We start from the raw sequence: 16,676 nt of genomic DNA, 5'->3' as shown, positions 1-16,676 counted from the left end.
CGTTTTCAAAAATGTGTTTTCGAGAAAAACGCGTTTAAATTATTACGTAATTTACCATAGTGAGTTAAGAAACGGTCATAAAAATTGATATAACTTTTTTTGTTTGCATATTTTTTCAAAAATGTTTTGGGACTGTAATTTTATGATACAACGGAACATTTTAAATAAAAAAAAAGAAAAATTATTTTTTTTTAATTCTTGACCAGAAAGTCCCCTTAATTTCTAAATACCAAAATTTTGTATAAAAATTATTATTATGAAATACAAGGTTGCCACAGGTCAGGGAATTCAGGGAAAATTTAGAGATTTTTAGTATAAGTACAGGAAAAAATTAAATTTTTAGAATTCATATGAGAATTCTGAATTTTGGTGACTTTTTTGTTTGCCTCATAAACTTTAAAATTGACAAGTATTCTAATACAAACACTTCAATTTTTTCTATTTCTAACAATAATTTCTTTTTAAATAACTTAATTCTTCAAGAAATATCAAATAATTATTACTGACAAATTATTTAATGAATAATTGTAATTAAACAATTCAAATTTAATTGAGTTTTAAAAGAGTTGCGTTTACAATTTTCATAAATAGATGAACTTCAAAGGTTTCAATTTGAAATTTGAGAAAATTTCAATTTTTAATAAATTTAATTAGAAATTTTAAAGAGCTGAGATTTTTAAAAAATTTTAATAATTCAAATTCTTCTGAAATTATTTTCAAAAATTTTCCACAATTCAATCATTTTTAATATTTACTATTTTAATAAAATTTTCCAAAAGAAGACAATTATTTGAAAAAAATGGTTGATAAAATTTTAAGCAAACCTTTAATTATTTTCATAAATAATAAAAAGTTCACAGAAATTCAATTATTTTCAATTTTTTATAAATGTCTTTGCAATAATTCAATTATTTTCATAAATAATAAAACTTATCTCAGAATTTTAATTATTTTTAATACAATTTTAATTGAATTCTTTAAAAAATGTAATTATTCTTAAAAATTTGAATTTTTTATTTTTTCATTGTTTTAAATTTTTTTTTCAATTATTCTTAAAAATGTTATTAAAATTGATAGAAAGAATTCAATTATTTAAAAGTTTGTTGATAAAATTCTTTATGAGAATTCAATTTTGAGAAACATTTAATTATTTAATAAATTATTTATTTTTGTACTTAAATAATTGAATTCTCATGAAATTTTCTAATGAAAATTGATTTAAAAGTGAATTTCAGTTAAAATTTTTGATAACGTAAAAGTAGTAGTGAAATTTAGTAAGACATTTCTAAAATTCTTGAAAACTTTTTGCTGACTAAGAGGTAGGTGTGATATACAGATTATCTTCAAAGACGCATACCTCAGTTTATTCTTTGTAGATACAGTTATGATTTATATAATTTTTCCTTATTCATATTTATTGTAAAAAGTTGACGAAATATGTATAAAAGTGATTTATTGACAGTTTTTTAGAATGAACATGGAATTGTTAATCATTTCATAAAAATCTCAGTAATTATTAAATTCAAAAAAACAATTAGTGTAAATATTTTTTAAAAAATGTGATTTTTATGTAAAAAAAAAAGTTGTGTTTATCTATGAAAAAAGAAAATAGATAAGAAAAAAATTGCTAATTAAAATGCAAATCATTAAAAGAGTGATATTTTTACTTTTTCTTTCTCTTACGTGTATTTGGTGTCGTTGCATTCAACAAGTTCCGTTTAAGAACAATTTAGTAGTTAATGATAGAAATGAAATCGAAAATAAAAATATAAAAACATCTCAAATTGTGCAAAATTTGAACATAGAAAAAGGGATTCTCAGCAGTAAAACAGTTGATAATATGTTAGAAAAAGTATTATTAGAAATCATGACCGGCAATTTGACTAAAAGTGACATTGAATTATTGAAAAGTTTAAACTACAGTTCAAAAGAAATTTATGATTTTCGAAAGCAGAAAAATGGAAGAAAAATGTATAGAAGGCAAAAAAGTAAAATACTTAATTTAAATAGAATACACAATTTAAATGAGACATTATTTCTTCTAACAAAAAGCTCATCAGTAGATTCCAGATTTAACGACAGTAAAGAAAGTGAATTTGAAGAATATAATAAACAAGCTGTTTATGATTATGAAAATATGAATGCAGAATTCGACATTGAAGAATACGAAAAAGAAAAATCATCTTTAAATGAAGTAATAAAAACACTGCATTTATCGAAACGTAAATAAAATTATGATAAAAAACTCTTGGAATGATATTAGTTTATCTCTCATCTCGCATGAATTAAGTAAAGAAAATTATTTTCGAGAGGTTTTATTTAAGCTATGGACATTGATCGACATGAACTTTAAAAGTCAAATTCAAAATATATTAAATAATATAAGAAACTTAAGTTGGATGGACAAAATTACTCAGAAAGCAACAAACTCAAAGGAAGTTGATGAGAAATATTACAAGACTAACAACGATCAAAGGATCATTAAAATCATTTGTCATAAAAATGAAGGTCACTATTTCAAAATAATGGCTAAGGAAGCTAGTAATAATTTTTGGAAGAAGAAAATGTTGCTTGACTTTTGTCAATTTCAAAATACTATCATCAGCTCAGAAGAAGTAAGTAGTAATATATTATTTCATTCTTGTCAAACTTAAGGAATATTACCTAACTATATATTCTTGTAAATTTAGAAACTTCATTAATCTCAATGAAAATTATTTGACGCAGATGAATTTTTTTATCACAAAAATTTATTACAGTATCTAAAATATGTTGAAAATGTATTTTCATAAAATTTCGCAAAAGAATTCAATTATTTAAAAAAAATTTATAAAATTCATCCAAAATTCAATTATTTTTATAAATTTTATAATTTCCACAGGAATTCAATTAATTTAGAAAAGCTTTTTCAAAACAATTTCGAAAAAAACAATTAATTAACCAAATTTTTATGCAATTCTTCACAATAATTCAATTACTTTCACTAATAATAACATATTTCATGAAAATAAAATTATTTAAAAAGATTTTTGATAAACATTCTAAGTAAGAATTCCATTATTTTCATAATTAATAATACTCATCGAAGAATTTCAATACTATCTTCAATTAGCTAATCGAAAAATTCAATTATTTTCACAAATAAAGGTTTCCATAAGAATTCACTTATTTAAAGTAAAATTTCCATAATATTTATTATAGGGGAGACTGGGGCGAAAGGTTAAATTTTGCATAAATTATTTTTTTTAGACAATATAATCCGCTTAGATGCAAATATTTATATATCAATATTGTAGGGCAACTTGTCCTCTACAACTTTCAATAAAAAAGTTTCTGATATTTTTCCATAAAACACATGTTTTGTCCTTTTTTGAAAATTTTTTTTTTTTAACTTTTCGCCCCATGCTGGGGCGAAAAGTTAAATGGCTGGGTACTTAAACTTTGGAATATTTTAGCTGGTACTTTAACCTTGCGAAAATTGAAATATTTTCCCATTTTGCATTTTTTCGCAAATGTTATTCGCAATTGTTTTTTTTAAAGATTGAAATTGTTGCTTTTTGAAAAGAAATATAGTATTGGTCAAATTATAATTTAATTGAAAGTTGCAATTTTGTTTCAAATTGAAATTATTTAGAGTTACAATTTAATTCTAATTATTGGAATAATTTAAAGTCAAGTTAAATGTTAAATTCTATTTTTAGCCTACTAAAACTATTTTCTGATAGGTGTAGTAGATAAGTTAAAGTATACGTAAACAAGTAATTTAGTTAATAAAAGATATGTGTTTGTTTAACAAAAGCTTTAGAACAGTTATAAAGTTAATAAATTTAAATTTCAAAAAAAAAAATTTTTTTGATTATTTTACTTGAACGGCCTTGTTTTTTGACAGAGTACTTGCCTAATGTCAAATAAATCATTTTTAAACAAATAAACCCAAAAAAACGAAAAATGTAGAAAATATGATTATTTCGCACGCTTTGCTCGGATAAACACACGAGATGGGCAAAGCATATTAAAGAAACCGCTGCCAAGTTGTATATTTTTTTGTATAATTTTGGTGCTCATTTCATGAACACTTTACTTCCTCATAGAGATAAAAATAATAGAAATATATGAATAACTTTTTATAAATATGGTAAAAGTAATTGAATCTTGGGTCAAGCAATGTATTTTTAAATACTCTACAATATAGTTATAATAGTTTAATAGTTAAACAAAAATTTTCAAACAAAAAAGTTGAGAAAATGTCATTTTCCACAATTTTTGGTTTTTAAAATACCAATAATTTCGAAATTTATTATCGAATTAGGTTCAAAAATAGGTCAATCGAAGCGTCTACAAGTCGGTACCGATAATTTTAAGATTACTTCTACATTTTTCAACAAAATTTTCAAAAAAGTCTTATTTTCCAAAATTTTGAATTTTTAAAAGTTTAATATCTCCGGTTAATATGGACGAAAAATGTTGAATTAGGGCTCAAAAGATGCGTCTAAAAAAACTCTACAAAATTATGGAAAAACATTTATAGGTGTCCTAACATTTTTTTAAAGTTATGTGCAAAAAACGTTTTTCTGCAAAATTAAAAATCCAAAAAAAATTTAGTTAAACTTTATTAATCTATCTCAAAGTACTCTCATTTTATGTCCGCAGGTAAGATCTACAATTAAAAAAAAATTCAACCCAAAAGCTCTTCATGATTTCGAGATATTTATGAAAATGTGATGTTTACACACACACACACACATACGGAATGACATTTTTTAAAAATGTCATTTTTTAACTCCTGAGGTCAAATAACATAAAGATTTGTCAAAAAATCGAACTCGAAAAATTTCGGTATTACAATACTTCCTCTATGAGGAAGTAATATTGAATTTTTCTTGAACGTAACTACGCATCATAGCACCGGTTTTCCTCCCGCAAAGCTTCATTTTAATAAGAAATAATATGATCAGATTTGTGACATAATTCAATTTCCGAAGGAGAAAAATTCAAGCAATGAGTCCAAAATTATATTAACACGTGAACGTATAAATCGCAATTTCAATAAACGACTATATACGCACTCAAAAATCATCATCCAAAGTACACTATCGTCCACGAGTATCAGGACGATTACACGCGACTCTATGAAAAAACATGCCATCTCTTTTTCAATCATATCTCGTAAATAAAAGGAGATACAAATAAAACTTAAATACGGTTCGAAAGCTGATTAAATTTTGCGTAAAATAAGCTGTCTTTGAAGTCATTTCGTTAACTATTTTTTAAGTTGTAGAGTGAGAAAGAAATAAAAAAAATTATCAAATTTTCTTATTTTTGTCTCTTGACTTCAATTCTTTCAAAAATCTAGAAAAATTTAGATAAAATTTTTCTAAAAACGCAGAAATCTTCGTTAGAATTTTAACTTTAAAATAAGCCTTCGAAAATTGAAAAAGATTAATCCGTCTTCGATATATATCATTAAAAATGTGAATCAAATTATTTTTAAAAATTCATGTCTGCCATTTTGGATCCGCCATTTTGAATTTTTGAAAACAAACTCCAGGATCGTAATCAGCGATCTCAAAAAGCCCTGAGTAACAAAGTTCAAGCAATTAAAATTATTTTTATAAATTTATGTCCACCATATTAGACACACTATTTTTAATTTTTGAAAACAAACTCCAGGATCGTAATCAGCAATCTCAAAAACCCCCAGTGGCGGATCCAGACAAGGTTTTTGGAGGGGCCATCCATTCAAAAAAAATAAATCAAAATAATGTTATCTCTTTCTATCTCATAGAAATATTTTACTCTTGGGGGGGGGGGCCAAGTACCCGTGGCCCCCCTGGATCCGCCACTGAAAACCCCTGATTAACAAAGTTCAAGCAATTAAAATTATTTTTATAAATTTATGTCCACCATATTACATACGCCATTTTGAATTTTGAACATATAGCGGTATATAAGTAAAGGTTTAAACCAGAAACCATTTAAAGTTCATTCACTATTGAAAATAATTTTGCAGAGAAACCACCCCAGTAAGAAACGAAAAATTGAAAAGGATTGAAATAATTCAAACTCTGTATGGTGTAGTAGAAATTATCCAATACTTTTGAATGCCATTTCTGTCCAATACTTTTCTATACCATGATAGGACCACGTTTCGTCTAAAAATGAATGCTATTCAATTCTTTTTGTAATTTTTAACAAAGACAAAATTTTTTTCTGAATGCTTTCCAATCCCATCCGAAATTATTACAGCCTGTCATTATATCACTTTTCAATTTTTCATTGGAACCGCGTTTCTGCATGCATTCAAGCAATCTTCTGGATTTTTGTAATTTATAAGATACATACAGTGGCAGATTTTGTAAAAAGTGTTTGTGTTCAAAGAAAAACTTGCTGAAAAATTGATTGTTTACCAATTTTACGTCATTTAAACGAGTCAGGGCCGTTATTCTGTTAGACAATAAATCATAACCTAAAAATTATTTAGGGGAACTTAGGGAACGGGCTAGAAATGAAAATTAAAATCTGTTTTTTCTCAAAAACTTGCCACCTTCAAATTTTTCTCACGTTTTTCAAAACTGTACGCATTGTTGCCAAATTTCTCATTTATGTACAGCGTTGTCAAATTTTTCATTTTAATCTCTTTGAACACTTTTTTCCATATCTTTTATTAGTCAGTTACCTAGCCACATTTGAGAGAGCAAGTCGTTATTTGTAAGCTCTACTCAATTTTTTAACTCACACTTTAAACTCATTTTATTCATTATCCACTATTTAAAAATAAATTTTAATAAATTAACGTTTAAGTGAATTGTGTCTATTAATTCCTTTCCTTAAACCAGTAGATTGAATTGTTTACGAAATTGATCGTTAATTCGTTAACAATAAGTCTTGGAATAATTTTAACGTGCATGATAAATGTATATTCGGACTTACAACCTGAAGAAGGGCTAACTTTATTTAATATAGAAAACAAGTAGCTATCGCGTTAAAACCAAATACATTTTTCAGGTAAATCGAAACAGTAGTTATTTCAGCTAAATAAAAAATTTTAAAAATAAATACGGCCTTACATCTTGAAGCTTATATCACCCCCAACAAGTTCTAAGTATTTTCCGTTTGTCAATTAGCAGCAGTATATATACAAAAATATTTCCTATTGCATAAAAAATTGACAATCAAAGAAGACATTTTTTCATTTTGCAAACTTTAATAAAAATAGTAGACTGTTTTTATTTACCCCTAAAAACTGGAAATTCGGGGTAAATAGAAACAGCAGAAATTTCAATAATATTTCTTATATTATAAATGAGAAAATTATTTCTATCATACTACAACACTATTTTCAGCATTATATATGAAAATGAGAGAGAATAGAAGAGAAAAAGAGAGAACAAACCTTTATTTGTGTCCCAGTAAACAAAAACTAATTGAAATAAATTAAAAAGAATTCACAAAGAGTTTCAGTGAATCCCGCTTTGTGACAAATACGAATTGGAGCTATGTTGCAATTTTCCTGAATTCGTCAAACTGTATTGAACTTCCAAACCTTCTATTCATACTAATTGAATGGACAAGTTTAGGGGCCTTTAATTTTTTTTAATTCGTCAGCACGAATTCAATGCATGCCTTGGTCATTTCTTACGAATGCGAATTCGTTTGCACAATTTCAGGCAAATTGAATCGAATTCAATCTAATATACATAAAGAGCTTGAATGAATCCCGCTTTCTACCAAAAATCTTAATTCATTTCAATCCGTTTGAATTAGTTTTTTTTTACTGGGTAATGTGTTTCAACTTTTGGCATGGTTTATTTTTAAACTATTGGAATTTAAATAAACGGGAAGCAGTTCAGGTTAAATAAAAGATAGTTAATTGTAATTAAGCAAAGTCAAAAATGTATTTTAAAGAAGTCTTCACAAGACAAGAGCCGGCAAGGGACTAACGTTACAGTACTGTATTTGTCATCCCATAAGCGACTCCACAAGTCGAACCTTATCGACATCATATAAACAAAAGTCGAGAGATCTTAAGAAGAGATCATATGATACAAAAATATATATAGTTCGTTATACATGTAATATACGTATGAAGAGAAATTATTTTGCATATAACAATACTCCCACTCAAAATAATTACACGGTTTTACATTTTGACACTGAGGTACATAGAAAGCCCAACATTTGTTGCGAAGGATTAGGAAAACCTCAGATAAAACCTAATCAGACCAAACAAAAAATATTGAATTACATTCTTGTTGAATCATATCAATGCATACAAAATTTGAGGATAGGTGACTGTTACAGATGAATTCTTCAAGGCTCCAGTATGAACTCAATTTTCATCTTAGTATATTTAGAACTCCTCCAGTCCAATTTTGAGACGGATTGATTGGAATTGAACAGCTGGTAGTGACTTTGTGAATGTGTCAGCCAGTTGGTTACCTGTTGAAATATATTTTAACATTACTTCCTTTTGTTCTACCTTTTCTCTAGAAAAATGATATTTAATATCAATATGTTTTGATCTTTTATGATCAGTAGGATTATTGGCTAAAGCAATACAACCATTGTTATCTTCGAATATTGTAATTGGTTTTAAAATTTGCAATTTTGCACTTAGTAAAAGTGTTTTAAGCCAACAAGCTTCTTTTACGCCCTCATAAAGAGCCATATATTCAGCTTCAGTTGATGACGTAGCCACTGAATTTTGTCTTTTACTATTCCAGCAAATAGTATTTTGGTCAAACAATTTAAAAACATAACCTGTGGTACTTTTTCGGTCATTCTCATTGCTTGCCCAATCCGAGTCAACATAACCAATCAATACTTCTTTGTAATCGCTTTTCTTGTAAATTAGTTTCAAATTTAATGTCCCCTTAACGTATCTAAGAACCCTTTTTAAACATTGCCAAAGTTCTTTATTATTTTTATTCTGATAACGGCTGAGTAAATTGATTGCAACGCATAAATCGGGACGCGTGCACAACATCGCGTACATTAAACAACCAATAACATTTCTACATGGTGCTTCATAATGATCATCCGAATTTAAATCTTTATAATTTAATTTTGGTGGTAACGGAGTACTAATACTGTTACAGTCTTTCATATTGAATTTTTGCAAAACTTTTTGCAAATATGCACTTTGATCTAAGGTGATTGTATTTTCTTTTCGTTCAACTTTAATTCCCAGAAAAAATTGTACTTCATTTAAATCGACCATGGAGAAATGTTTCATTAAATATTGTTTGAAACTAATTATAGTTTTCTTATCGAAAGTGATAATTATGAGATCATCGACATACAAGACTACATAAATATTTTTATTAATGTGTCCTTTGTCGAGAATATATAAGCAACGATCTACCGAGGAGTTCTCAAAACCGTGTTGTTTTAAAACTTGATCGAAACGTTCAAACCAGCATCTAGCTGATTGTTTTAAACCGTATATCGCTTTATTTAATTTACACACGTTTTTACTATTAGTTTCAACCCCCTCAGGAACGCGCATGTAAATTTCCTCTTTTAATGAACCGTTAAGAAAAGCTGTTTTAACATCCATTTGATGGATTAACAAATTATATTGATTGGCGATAGCAATTAATACTCTAAAAGTTGTTATTCTCGCGACTGGTGCAAAAGTTTCATCATAATCTAATAAATATTGTTGTCTGAAACCTTTTGCAACTACCCTTGCTTTATATTTTGATGGATTCCCGTAACCATCGTGTTTTAAAACAAATGTCCATCTACAATCAACGATATTTTTATCTTTTGGACAAGGTACTAAAGTCCAGGTATTATTTTGTAAAAGAGATTGAATTTCTTCCTTCATTGCCATCTCCCACTGAAGCCTATCATCACGGTTTTTTATTTCAGTATATGATTTTGGAGTGTCACAAACAGCAGACTGAGCGCACGTGTAAAAACTTTCAGTAATATTACTTACTTCTTCATAAGAAATAGAAGGCATGTTTTTAATTCTTGCGCTCCGCCGCGGTTTGTTTATGTCAGACTCCAATTGAGAGTTTATGTTAGGGTTCGGCGACATATTAACTTTATCTGTTTCTATTACAGACTTGTTAATATCACTCTCTTGTTTATTACTGATTTCCAACAAAGGATCAGTTTTCGTTTTTTTTGTGTTGAGATTTTCTGATTCAATCTCTTTATTATATAAGGGTGGTCGTGAAGTTTTATAATTAACTTCATCGAAAATTACATCACGGGCAATGATGAATTTATTTGTTTCCACATTTAGAACTTTATAGCCACTTAGTTCATAACCAACAAGAATACCTTTGAATGATTTTTTATCAAACTTAGATTTCATCGTTTTATTGTGAACATAAACAGTACACCCAAAAATTTTTAAGTGATTTAATTTTGGCAACTTGTTGTGCCAAAGTTCAAAAGGTGTTTTGTTGTCTGTTATGGCTTTTGTAGGGGTTAAGTTAAGCAGATATGCTGCCGTAAGAATAGCTTCACCCCAGAGTTCTTTACCTAAATCTGCTCCGTGTATCATTGCACGTGCTTTTTCGGTCAATGACCTATTTAGGCGCTCCGCAACAGAATTCTGTTGTGGAGTATGTGGTACAGTTAAATGATATTGTATACCCTTATTAACACAGAACGATTTGAAGTCATTTGACAAATATTCTCTCCCATTATCACAATATAAATGAGCAATTTTCAGATTGAAATGTGTTTCACATTTAGCAACAAAATCTTGAAAACATGTGAGAACTTCTGATTTATAATAAAGTAAATAAACAACCGCGTAATGAGTAAACTCATCTAGAAAAGTTACGAAATAATTTTTATCATTTATAGTTGAGGGAGTAATTGGACCACAAACATCTGTATGAACAACAAATAATGGTCTTTTTACATGAGCCCTATCTTTACTCTTTGAAAAAGGGAGACGAGCTTGTTTTCCATATACACAAGCTTCACATATTTCGTCTGTGGGATTTATGGATTTTAATTGTTGGCAATCAGGAAGTTGATTATTTCTTTTAATCTCTAAAAATTTTAATTTGTTAATATGGCCTAAACGTGCATGCCATAATTCGTATGTGTTTAATTGCACGTTTTTATCAATTCTTACTTGATTACACATGCTTTTATTTATTATAAAATCTACACATATTAAATTGTTTCTGGACTTACCAATAAGAATATTCTTACCATCTTTGTCAATAGTCACTTTTCCATTTTCACAGAAAGTAACTCTCATTCCAGCTTCCTGGATTCTACGAACTGACAAAAGATTATATGGTACATCAGGTGCATATAAGACATCTTTTAGTTGCCCCTTAAATCCCAAGTTTGTTGTAATGTTGATTGTTCCTTTCATTGAAGCGGTGATAGAGGCCTCCTTTTTAGCGATGGAAATTTTTAGAGGTTCTGCCAATTCTGTGATGTTTGTAAATATGTCTGGTTGATTCACTATATGATCTGTAGCACCGGAGTCAAGCAGAAATGTCAATCTATTCGAATCACTCGTTGCAATGTTTAATGTATTCTCGGTATCACTCACAAACGCGAAACTTCTGTTATCATTTGATTGAACAGTTTGAATAGTATGTTGTCGTTCTTCTTGATTTTGTGAATTTCTTTTGTAGTAATAACAATCCTTTTTCTCGTGATTCCTTCTACCACAATGATCACATTTTTTAATAGCATTTTTATTGTGGTTTCCGTATTTTGAATGTGAATGTTTCGAATTATTTTCTCGATGATAATTTGGTTTTCCTTTGGAATGCGATTTAGGATTTTTCCACTTTCTTTGATTGCCAGATGAATGTTTTCGATTTTTATCTGTTTGTTGAGTTGCTGCCTGCAAAACTTTTCCGCTTGTTTCTCCACTTTCGTTTTTCACTTTTATTTCATAGTCCAGTAGTCGGGTTTTCACAAATGCGAGGGATAAATTTTCGTCCGAAAGTGTTTGAATCGCGGTGACAACAGAATCGTAAGAATTCGGAAGTGTGAGTAATAGTCTTGCAATTTTACTAGTTTCATTTAATACTGCTCCTGCTGCTGATAATTCGACAATCATTTCATCAAATTCGACAAAATGATTTGTTAACGGAGTGTCCCCTTTATGTTTAAAACCTAGTAATTTCTTTTCAACAGCCAGTTGTGTTGCCAGGCTCTTTCTTTCGTATATCTCATCCAGTTTTTTAAATATTTGTCGAGCGGTATCCTGTTCAGTTGCAAATCCAATCATAGAATCACTAAGGTGTTGAATGATGGAACCTTTAGCGATACGTTCACGTTTTTGCCATTCGTCTGATACTTCATTTGGTTTATTTTCGTCAAGGACCTGCAATGCATCTTCTTCAGCTATTAGTGCACGAACACGAAATTTCCAAATACTATATTTTTCACCGTTGAATAGTTTGATGTTCCGTTTCGTTTTTATTATGTCCGCACTCATTGTCACTAGAGTTGCTATACACTAAAATGCACTAAAACTATTATTGTCACTTAAAACACTAAAATACCCAAAAGCACTTATTGTCACTTATTATGTGCCTGGGCCCATAACCTATTGGAATTTAAATAAACGGGAAGCAGTTCAGGTTAAATAAAAGATAGTTAATTGTAATTAAGCAAAGTCAAAAATGTATTTTAAAGAAGTCTTCACAAGACAAGAGCCGGCAAGGGACTAACGTTACAGTACTGTATTTGTCATCCCATAAGCGACTCCACAAGTCGAACCTTATCGACATCATATAAACAAAAGTCGAGAGATCTTAAGAAGAGATCATATGATACAAAAATATATATAGTTCGTTATACATGTAATATACGTATGAAGAGAAATTATTTTGCATATAACAATATAAACTTATGTATAATGCATTATTATTTATTAATTTGAATTATTTTATAAATAACACAATTTTTTATATAATTCTTTGTATCTTTTAACATTTCCATACTTGAAATTGATTTTTTCTTAAATCTTGTAAAAAATAATCAACTGTTTCTATTTACCTCAACTCCCTGCTAAAAATAAAATCAGGAATAAAGAGAAAACGTCAGAAATTTTGACGTTTTGTGACTACTTTGACGTTTCCTGAAGCTTTTAGTTAATTCTGACTAAAGGATTTTTTATGCTCCTGTTGAATCCTGATGTTTATGGATTGCGATTATTGAGCATTGAAATCTTTTTTTTTATTTACAGCCCCTCACCGAAATATAGTCGGTAAATGTTAAGTATCGTTAAAACTTGAAATTTGTGCGTAGCCCTTTTTTCACAATAGAATCGCGGGTCTATTTTTACGAGGTTCGGGTCTCTAACCTAATTTTTATTATGCTCAAAAGTTTTGCAATCTAGAAAACCGTAATTGATAAATAAAAAAGGATATCATTTTTGAATTTAAGTTCTAAAGGATAAATTGCATACATAATAAGAGCATCCCGTGTAGAAATTTAACCATGGCCCAAATCGGTGCCAGACCCAGTAAACGAAAACTAATTGAAATGAATTAAAAATAATTCACAAAGAGCTTTCGTGAATCCCGCTTTGTGACAAATACGAATTGGAGCCATGATGCAATTTTCCTGAATTCGTGAAACTGTATTGAACTTCCGAACCTTCTATCCGTACCAATTCACTGGACAAGTTTTGAGCCTTTAATTTTTTTCAATTCGTTAGCACGAATTCAATGCATTCCTTGGCCATTTCTTTCGAATGCGAATTCGTTTGGACAAATTGGTACATATTGAATTAAATTCAATTGAATATACAAAGAGCTTTCGTGAATCCCGCTTTGTGACAAATACGAATTGGAGCCTACCAAAAATGTTAATTCGTTTCAATTCATTTGAATTAGTTTTTTTTTACTGGGGATCTTTTGATCATTGTGTAGGCCATAACATGGCAATTTCTACACGGGACATTGTTAGATATAAACAAATAAAAAGATTTCCCTTCAATTTTATGACGGTCAGTTGACCTTTTTCCAGGTAAAAAAGAGTGTCGACTTTGTATAAAAAACCTGACTACTTTTGAAGCTTTCTGATTAAACATGACTCAAGCCTGACGTTCTGTGGCTGCAATCGTAGCAAATGAAACCGAAAATCATCAGAGATTCTGACTAAATTTCTGTCGTTTTGTGATTTTATTTTTAGTAGGGCTGACCCTAAACAAAGAATTTTTTTCACTTTCCTGAAATAATCATGTCTCTGTTAATAATTTAATTCAATATTTGATTATTGAAGTTTATTAAAATTGAATTTAAAATAATTAAATTCTTGAGAAGAATTTTATTATTTCTAAAAATTAATTTACTTCTTGCAGTGAGTTTTACTATACTTATAAAAATAATTAAATTGTTTCGAAGAATTTATTAAAATTTTAGAAAGTAATTGAATTCTTTCGTGAAATTTTATTAAAATTGTGTTAAAAATAATTACATTTTTGAAAAAAATTTACTACAATTATAACAATTGAATTCTTCCTGAAATAATTGAATAAAAAAACCGCTGCCAAGTTGTATGCTTTTTTATAATTTTGGTGCTCATTTCATGAACACTTTACTTATCCTCATAAAGATAAAAATAATAGAAATTTATGAATAACTTTTTATAAATATGGTAAAAGTGATTGAATTTTGGGTCAATCAATGTATTTTTAAATACCCTACATGATAGTTATAATAGTTTAATAGTTAAACAAAAATTTTCAAACAAAAAAGTTGAGAAAATGTCATTTTCCACAATTTTTGGTTTTTAAAATACCAATATTTTCGAAATTTATTATCCAATTAGGTTCAAGAATAGGTCAATCGAAGCATTTCTTAATGCTCTACAAGTTGATAATGATACTTTTAAAGGTATTTCTACATTTTTCAACCAAATTTTTAAAAAAGTCTTATTTTCCAAACTTTTAGATTTTTAAAAGTTTAAAATCTCCGGTTAATATGGACAAAAAATGTTTAATAAGGACTCAAAAGATGCGTCTAAAAAAACTCTACAAAATTATGGAAAAACATTTATAGGTGTTCTAACATTTTTTTAAAGTTATGGGCAAAAAACGTTTTTTTGCAAAATTAAAAATAAAAAAAAAATTTAGTTTAACTTTATTAATATATCACAAAGTACTCTCACTTTATGTCCGCAGGTGAGATCTACAATTTAAAAAAAAATTCATCCCAAAAGCTCTTCAAGATTTCGAGATATTTATGAAAATGTGATGTTTACACACACACACATACAGAATGACATTTTTTACCTAATGTTTTCGTTTTATTTACCTTGATTTATTAAAAATCTCGGACGTTAAAGATTAACTAATTATTAGCGGATTTAAAGTAGTGCAAATTTTCAAGAAATAGAGAAAGTAGCTTTTAGTGACACAAATTTTAAAAAAAGTAAAAAATTAGAAATTAGAAATTGTACCTTTTCAATAAAAATAATTACAAATATGCGAAAAAGGGGAGGTTGTTGAAAAAATTGAAAAATAATATTTATTATTACATAGTTTATTTATTTATTATTTATTATTACATAATTTATTGGAAAAAACTCAGCTTTCAATAAAAATGATGAAAAAAATAAAAAAGTAGGGTAAGTCTCAATATTAAATTTCTTTACTCCAATATTGAATTCATTTGATATACAAATATAAATGTAAAAGAAATATAAGAATCGTATGATTAATATTGAAAGCAATCAGGTGCAAACACGCAACGCTTTTCTAATAAATGTCCATGATTAAACGCCGCAATAACAAAAAAATCTATAAATAATAATCGAGTAGAGTGGTAAATAAGCCACATTTTTACATTTGACGCTATAAAATCTGAATTAAAAATTTTTTTCTCAAATTTCCAATTGGTATAGAATAGAGCTGTGCAAAATTCGATTCAAATTGAGTTTTGTTCGGTTTTGCGGCGCCGAAATGTCGTTAGTCTGATATTAATCCGAACGAAAACTTGAATTCGAAAACAATCCGGAGTAATCCTGAATTTCTACGAATTCAGTCCGTAATTAATCCGCAACAATCCGAAATTATGTCCGTCAAAAAACTCATCTTAAATAAATACGAAATAATCCGAAATCAATATGTACCCTATTGAAAATCCCCATATGGGAAACCACATGGGAAACCACATGGGATCCTATGTCAAAAACCATGTAAAACCCTACTTCCATGAAGGAAACCACGTGGTTTACCATGTGGTTTCCCATGTCAAACCATATGGGAAATTGAGACAGGATTTTAGTTAGGAATAGACATGGGGAATTTGAACAGTTCATCTATGCATAAAACCATATCAAATCCCACATGTTTTTCCCAGTCAAATCCTAAACCGAATCCCATGTGAAAAACAGTATCATTTATTTATAATTATTTTCCCAAGTCAATCCCCAAGTGAAAAACAGTATCATTTATTTATAATGATTTTCCCATGTCAAATCCTAAACCAAATCCCATGTGAAAAACATTATCCGCCTTATTGAATATCCCTACATGGGAATCCACTTGGAATTTTACAAGGGATTTCACCTAGGATTTTATATGGGAATTGACATAGGATTTCATGCAAGATTTCACCTAGGATTTAATATGAGATATCACATAGTATTTTATTAAAGATCCAATGAAGAAATTTTCAAAGGATTAAAAATTATTTAATAAAAAATTAAATAATAAATAGTAT

The 16,676-nt window shown here is 28.3% G+C and overlaps 1 protein-coding gene across 1 annotated transcript in view; it reads left to right on the top strand.

The window, feature by feature from the left end:
• The first annotated feature begins 1,351 nt into the window (after positions 1-1,351).
• The window catches only part of LOC122508823, a 24,133-nt gene continuing 8,808 nt past the window's right edge, over positions 1,352-16,676 (top strand). Inside the window, exon 1 of the mRNA XM_043622386.1 lies at positions 1,352-2,615. Coding sequence (XP_043478321.1) covers positions 2,235-2,615 — 381 coding nt within the window. The 5' untranslated portion in view covers positions 1,352-2,234. The remainder of the gene's footprint in view (positions 2,616-16,676) is intronic.

This window comes from Leptopilina heterotoma, unplaced genomic scaffold (genome assembly GCF_015476425.1).
Source record: "Leptopilina heterotoma isolate Lh14 unplaced genomic scaffold, ASM1547642v1 Lhet_58, whole genome shotgun sequence".
NCBI classification, from domain to species: domain Eukaryota; kingdom Metazoa; phylum Arthropoda; class Insecta; order Hymenoptera; family Figitidae; genus Leptopilina; species Leptopilina heterotoma.
The sequence above is the reverse complement of the archived record's forward strand: the minus strand, read 5'-3'. Positions and strand labels throughout refer to the sequence as shown.